This window comes from Penaeus chinensis, chromosome 3, assembly GCF_019202785.1.
Source record: "Penaeus chinensis breed Huanghai No. 1 chromosome 3, ASM1920278v2, whole genome shotgun sequence".
Taxonomy (NCBI): domain Eukaryota; kingdom Metazoa; phylum Arthropoda; class Malacostraca; order Decapoda; family Penaeidae; genus Penaeus; species Penaeus chinensis.
In genome coordinates this window covers 6,820,604-6,828,103 of record NC_061821.1, presented here as the reverse complement: position 1 = coordinate 6,828,103, position 7,500 = coordinate 6,820,604, and the positions used below count along the sequence as shown (strand labels likewise).

At 39.6% G+C, this 7,500-nt stretch overlaps 1 protein-coding gene across 1 annotated transcript in view; it reads left to right on the top strand.

Moving 5' to 3' along the window:
* The first annotated feature begins 336 nt into the window (after window positions 1-336).
* LOC125044490 (sodium channel protein Nach-like) overlaps window positions 337-7,500 on the top strand; it is a 7,767-nt gene continuing 603 nt past the window's right edge. The window contains exons 1-9 of the mRNA XM_047641182.1: window positions 337-513; window positions 1,011-1,210; window positions 2,930-3,087; window positions 3,334-3,520; window positions 3,724-3,798; window positions 3,971-4,024; window positions 4,780-4,894; window positions 5,018-5,109; window positions 5,521-7,500. The exon at window positions 5,521-7,500 is cut by the window's right edge and continues 603 nt beyond it. Of these exons, the coding sequence (XP_047497138.1) occupies window positions 356-513; window positions 1,011-1,210; window positions 2,930-3,087; window positions 3,334-3,520; window positions 3,724-3,798; window positions 3,971-4,024; window positions 4,780-4,894; window positions 5,018-5,109; window positions 5,521-5,723 (1,242 nt within the window). The 5' untranslated portion in view covers window positions 337-355 and the 3' untranslated portion in view covers window positions 5,724-7,500. The remainder of the gene's footprint in view (window positions 514-1,010; window positions 1,211-2,929; window positions 3,088-3,333; window positions 3,521-3,723; window positions 3,799-3,970; window positions 4,025-4,779; window positions 4,895-5,017; window positions 5,110-5,520) is intronic.

Here is a 7,500-nt window from a genome sequence, read left to right as displayed (position 1 = left end):
ACACTAACCCTCCCTTTCAGAGACAAAAAAAAAACAACAACAAAAAAACCCACTAACCATCCCTTTCAGAGACAAAAAATACCCGTTTAAACCAACCTTCCCTTCCAGAGTCAAATAAATAATAATAAATAATTTTAACACTACCCCTTTCCACCAACCCTTCCTTCTAGATACCTCTTTTTTTTTTATTGCCTTTTAAACTAACCCTCCCTTTTAGATACAGAAATAAAAAGAATACCTCTTTGCACCAACTATCCCTTTCAGATACCAAAAAATGAAAAAAAAAAAAAAAAAATACCCTTTACATTCGCCCTCCTTTCCAGAGATCAACGTGAGTGCCGACTTAGCCAACTACATGATGATGCTCGCTGCCAGTCCGTGGCTTGGCAATCCCAGGCTCTTCAAGACGACGGAAGGACAGATCAAACTCGCACAACTTCAGGAACAGTTTGAGAACCTTCTGGAAGTAAAGAAGATGAATGTGACGCAGATTATTGACCGCGTGTCTCTGGAGTAGGTGTTGCTTTCGTTTCGTTTCATGTTTCTGTTGTTAGGGTTTATGGTTTCGAAACGCTTTCTTTTCTTGTCTCTCTTCTCTCTTTTATTTCTCTCTTTCTCTCTCTCCCTCCCCTCCCATCCATCCGTTCATCCACCTACCCATCCATCCATCCATCCATTCATCCACCTTCCCATTCTTCCACCCACCCATCCATCCATCTCTCTTCTCTCTTTTCTCTCTCGCTCCCTCCCCTCCCCTCCATCTATCCATCCATCCATCCATCTATCTATCCATCCACCTACCATCTATCCACGCACCCATCCATCCATCTCTCTTCTCTTTTCTCTCTCCCTCCATCCCCTCCCCTCCATCCATCCATCCATCCATCCATCCACCCATCCATTCATGCATCCATCCACCTACCCACCCAACCACCCACCCATCCACCCACCCACCCACCCACCCACCCATCCACCCACCCATCCACCCACCCAATCCATCCATTCCACAGTTGCGAGGATATGATCGTCCAGTGTACTTTCAACGACAAGGAAATCGCCGAGAAAGACTGCTGCCGGATGTTCACGCCCGTGCCCACCTTCTCCGGGAAATGCTACGTCCTGTTTGCCAACGAGAGCTTCAGTCAGGTGTTCAGCGGGGAGATGGGGGGTCTCATCATCACCCTTCTTCAGGTGGAGAATGATGAGCCAGGTATGGTGATGGGTAGAGGGAGAGGGGGAGGGGGGAGAGGAGTGGGTGGATGGGAGGGAGGGGGAGGGAGAGGGTGGATGGTAGGGAAGGGGGGATAGGAGTGGGTGGATGGGATTGAGAGGGAAGTGGAGAATGATGGGCCATGTACTTTAATGGGTAATGAGACTATTTGGTAAGATTAAGCGTAGGGGGGGGTCGGAGAAGGGAGATAGGGAGGGGAGAGGGAGAGGGGGGAGGGAGTGTAAGAGAAAGGAAGAAAGATTTGGAGAAAACTTAATTATAGGGACGGTCAACGTGACGTCACGATCAGAGGTCACATGAACAACCGGTGGCTGTGGTGGGCAAAAGAACATTCACCATTAGCATCGCAGTGAAACTCAAGCGTTCTTAGTTGTCGTCTTCGTTTATTCTTCATATTTCGTAAATTTCCTGTTTTTTTATTCGCATAGTTAGTTCTTTCCCTGTCGATCATCAAAATGATTAATAGTTGCATTATCACTCGTTGTGCAAATCGTCATGTAAAAGGTTCAAGTTTGAGTTTTTGTTGTGGATAGCAGCTATTAGACGCAAAGATTATAACCCTCCTTTAGACAGTGATGTAAGAGTATGTGGAATGCATTTTATCAGTGGTAAGTCTATTTCTTCATAAGCCGAATATTAGAATTCTGAGGTATGGAAGATGTACTATTTAGGCCCATAGACTTAGCATTGTTTCCCATCTTGGATTTTGCAGGTGTTGCATCAGGGGATAAGCGTAGTCCTGATTATGTTCCAACATTTAATATGGGATACGAAATGAATGATTCATCAGCTTCAGCATCAAACCAAGCCAGATATAAAAGAGTATTAAAGACAGATTTTACAAAGTAGATTAATGAGCAGGAAAGTGAAAAGGCAGTTATTGAATCAATTTCATCATGTTTGCTAGTTTCTAAGGATAATACATACGAGCCATTTCAAACTACAGAAAGTTTTACAAAAGATTATGATGATATTATTACAGAAGGTACAAATCATGAGCATTGTTTGTCAGAAAAGTAGACATTAGTCCAAAAAGACTGGTATGTAGTTATAATCTGGCCTAACGGAATGTAACCTAATACTGTAAGGCAGTGAGGCTTTGAATTTTAAATATGCCTTTAGGCTTACAATGCGAATATTCACAGAAAAAAAATAATCGTGAAACTTTAAATGTATACTTAATTGTAGGCATCAAGAGGTTTATAGACCTTCATTTTTTCACTGGTATAAGTTCCGGGTGTATGTATAAGGTACATATAAAATATTTCCAAAAGTTATGTCAGGCCAGCTACTTGGGCTTTCAGACCAACCATTTAGCATTTTTTTTTCTGTGCTGTATCAGAGCCTGGCGTTAGCAAATACGGATCTGGTAAATACTTGATACCCTTTGAAAACTACACCTTCTCGTCATAACGCTTTTTAGCAAAAGATTTAAGAGATTTGTAGTAGAGCGACATAGTTTTCTCTGTAGATTCAGCGGCCATTGTTGCACCTTTGCCCACCAGTGCGATGCGCATGCGTGAAAAAATCATTGTGTATTTGTTTTGATGACCGCTCGTATTTGGGAAAAAATAGTGAAATTTGTTGTTGCTTTTCTCCCAAGATTGAAAATGCAGAATTATGAAAAAAAACACAAAAAAAATGCCTAACAATACCTCAGTGAAAATTAATAACAATCCATACATTTACTTCCCGCAGCCCTCGTAAAAGGTATTTTGGATCCATCGAAGTGGCTCAAACGTAAACTTCAAATCACACTACATAACAATGTGACTCACCCTTCGCTCGAGGTCGTAGGTCATGGCCCAATGATAACCCCGAACACTTTGCTATCAGTGCAGGTGTCTCTACAAACGGTACGTGTTGCGATGCGTGGAGTGTGTGTGTGTGTGTGTGTGTGTGTGTGTGTGTGTGTGTGTGTGTGTGTGTGTGTGTGTGTGTGAGAGAGAGAGAGAGAGAGAGAGAGAGAAAGAGAGAGAGAGAGATATATAGAGAGATTGTCTTCCTCTCTTTCTGTCTGTCTGTCTGTATTCATGCATGTATGTATGAATACAGGCCCTTACTCCCTCCTTTCTAGTCCCTCCCTCCTTTCACTCCCGCAGATCGACAACGCTCAGGTGAAACAGAACCCAGACTGGAGTGAGTCGGAGTGCGTGAAGGTGGAGGACCTTGTGTATGGGGCGTCTGACGATTTCTATTTTACTGGTGGAAACTGCATGACGGCGATCTATAGGGAGTGCGGTGCCAAGCTGTGCGGCTGCAGTAGTTATTTTCTGGATAATTTGCATCGTAAGTGGAAAAAGAGATGTGAGACTTCAGTTTATTTGTTGCTTTTCTTTCGTGTGTTGGTGATATGTCTGTGTATACGTATGTATGTGTCTGATGTCTTTCAATCGATGGTGGTACATGATCCATATAGCTATCCTTGTTTTTGTCTCTTTTTATCTGTCTATATTTCCAATTGTTCATATCTACGGCGATCTTTTTTGCAGTATCTCCTAAACTGTGTTCCGTAAACACGTCTAATGCTTGTATCAATCGGGTGACGGACTTCATGACTCGTGAAGGTAATTTCATGTTTTATCTTTCTCACTTCACAATAAAAATGAAAACAATATAGACTAAAAAAAATAATATTGATATATAGAATCGAGTTATATCGTATTAAATGAGAAAGGTTTGATTTGATAAAAAGCTTCATATTTTTAATGAAAACGAATTCATCTTCCTAATATACAGTTCCCGAGGAAAAGAGAGAGATGGTAAATGAAATGGCCGCTTGCGTCATGAACGGTGAGTTGTTTTATATTGTTTCCTTAATTCTGACTTTGCTTTTAAGGGAATGACAAGATACAGGTTTTTCGTCAAGTTTTAGTATCTGAATAATTTATGAAATATATTATGATTTATATTTTTATACTATACTATTATTATTATTATTATATTTGTACACAAACACACATTTCTGAATAAAATGTTGGCTAAATAATTTTAAATAGATGAAAAGGATAATCGTGAGTCCTTCGATAAGCTTGTTTTTTCATGAAGAGGTTAAATATATCCTTTTGTGATTACGATTTCTGTTAGAAAAACACACATGAAAATAAAACTAAATCATTTTTTTAGGGGGGGGGGGTGATTGATAGATTTGGTTTCGAAATTATATAACGAACAGGTTAAAGATTTTTTTCAGGGTATTTGTGATGTTATTTAGAATTAGAGAAATTACAGCAAATTCTCACATGTTCAGCCAATAGCATATATTCACTAATTCACACATGATTTCCACATATATTGATACAGTATCACCGCTTCCATTGGCCAAGCCCGGAGACAGAAGTGCCTATTAGGGTTCATGAGGATGCATTTGAGACCACTTTCAATCATATTAAAATTGCTAGTTTTAGTTTATTTGCTGGAATGAGAAAGTTACAAAGGATGGGTACTCGTACTGACAAAATGACGTACCTACATAAGCCTGTCAACACAGCCTATGTCTGTACCTTCAGCCTTACCATGCACACCCAAAGAACCCTGTCTTTTCCCAGTCACCAGTCGTTGTCGCCGAGTGTGTACCATGAGCAGCTTCAAGACGTCGACCGTGGCCCAGCCTCTTCCCTTGTACCAGATGACCGAACTCAAGGAACGTTTTGGTCTCGTGGAGTGAGTTTGTTTGTGTGTGTGTGTTTATGAGGACCGTTTAGTTCATATGCGTATGGTTGGATGTGTTTTGTATATGGCATTAATCTATACAAATCATACACTGAGTTTTTTCTATATCCACAGACAGGATCTCTTGACGCTGGTGACAATTTTCTACCCTTTGCTGGAGTACGAGGAGGTCTATCTGTCTAGGAAATCTTACGGGGATTTACTTAGTAAGGAATAAATGTCTACTCCACGTGTAATGTTTGCTATTTGTAATGTGTCACTATTAATCTATTCAAACTTGTGTCTTTCCTTTCTTACTTTCATGTTCACTTCTGTTTGTTTGTTTGGATTTTATTGAATTCCAGGCATACCAAGTACGATTGATTAATCCAGTTACTAATCTGTTCGTCAAATTTCTGATATATCCATCATAATACTAATAAATTCTTCAGTATTGTATAAACCTTTATCTAATATAAGGAGTGGCTCATCAACTTACCAATCCATGAACATAAATTACCTATCAGTAAATTAACTTAGCCATTTGTCAACCCAAATTGCTGCTCAGTTATACAAATACAAATTGAATATCTGTTCAAATTACTTATGTTTTAACCCCAACACCGCGCCTTCAACAGGTAACTTGGGCGGCTCAACAGGTGTCTTCCTCGGCTTCTCGTTCATCACGCTCATGGAATGCTTCATCTTCTTCATCTTCTGTCTGAACGCCGCCTTCAGAAAGTTCCTTTGTCTCAGGAAAAAGTCTGCTGCAAAGAACGCGGTGGCGCCTCCCGAGAGAACGAATAAGTCGGCCTTTTCTTTGCACAAAAGCGCCTGGTAGATCGATCATTTTAGTTTAGTGCTTTGGTTGCATCTCTGTTAGCTGTGATAAATTTGGTATATGGGAATAACATTAGATTTTAATATTACTTCGAATTGTTTTGGATGTAATATGTTTAGATCTTCAGTTGGGTGTAGAGTGTAGTCCTTTGTTTAAGACACCCGTTAACTGCATAGGTGTGGAGAGCTTTGATTGATTAATACATTGCAATAATGTTATGGTATGGTATTACACTACATGGCATATTAGGCAAACTGTGATTTTATCTTCTATTACATCAGATGAAACCATTACATAACGCTTTGTTGCTCTCGTTGGTGGGCAGTATCACACACGCACTCTACCTTTATAGTGTACAAGGGTTTACTTATATTCCAATTTGCATTACAATACACCCTGTATCCTAGCGAAATTCTGATTATTTTTATCTGTGAAAATCGGTCATAGCTGTTCATCTTTCATGCCTTTGCGAATGCGTCATCTCCCTGTAGCAGATTCTATAAAGAGCGTGCGAAATTCAAATAAGAGATCAGTATCCATACCTTGCTAAGCGATCAGCATGACCATGCATATTAAAGATTCCAACGTTCCATGGCATGCACGTGAATTATATAAAGTGATCCTATTCTTATGTACGGTATATGTTCCTTTTGGTGCCACTTGCAATGTTTCCAATACATCTAGCGAGAGCTCTCCTGGCCCTGGAGAGCACTCTGTCAGTCGTAGAAAACGTCTCCTGAGTCTCGATTCAATGGAAATGATGTCGCTAGAAGTATTGCTACCAATTCAGTTTGCATAGTACTTGCCTTCTTATGAACCCTCCTGAAGTCCTCATGCTTCAAAATATTGTTATATACCCACTATAATCACTCTGCTTCCCCTTTGAGTTCGGTTTTGAATTATTACGCAAAGGTCGGTCAGTTTATTCATATTCCATTTGCCTACGGGAATATGTAGGATAAATAAGATCTCTGACTGCTTCTGTACCAAATGTAGTATCTGTGTAACTGTTCTTTCACATATAAGGGTTGACAATCCTCTGTTTTCAAGGACACTGATAATAATCCGTATGTATGGCTTTACTCTGTGCAACTTCTTGAATGGCTAACTCTGATTCCTAGTATAATGCATAATCTGCCAAACTCTGTGGAAGATAGGCGAAAGAGTGAAGCTGTGTTGACGGAGATATTACTACTGAAATTAGAATCGTTTTCTTCTTTCGTTTGCTTCGTTTCTATCTTTTTTTTTTTTCTTTTTTTTTTTTTTAGTCGGTGATATCAATTCACGCCCAGTAGTCACTGCTGAGATTATACATAAATCTATTGCGTTCGTTCCTCGAATGGGCATTTAATGCAAATGTCATTTTTGCTGCAAATAATGCATTCATATTGTTCACTAATTTGAGCATTAGGATGCTGAATATCGTGGACTACTTGTACCTTTAACTCCCAGGAAGATAACCTGAACAGTATGGTTCGGTTGGCACACTGAATCCAGGTAAATACCAAAGTTAGCCAGTTTCTCAAGGATGGTTTTTATCATGGAAATAGGATTTGCTGGGTTTCACTCTCTTTATGTAAGATTTTTAAATACAAACATATCGCTACCTTAAATGCAAAATTTTCTTCGTATTTTCTTTTCTAACAATAGGGAGAGCTATGACGTTATCTTAATATCGCGTAACATGAAATAATAGAAATATTGATGTATTGTACCCCTAAATCTACTTTATGTGTATCACCATCAAGTTAATCTTTCATAGCGGAACCCTTCATCA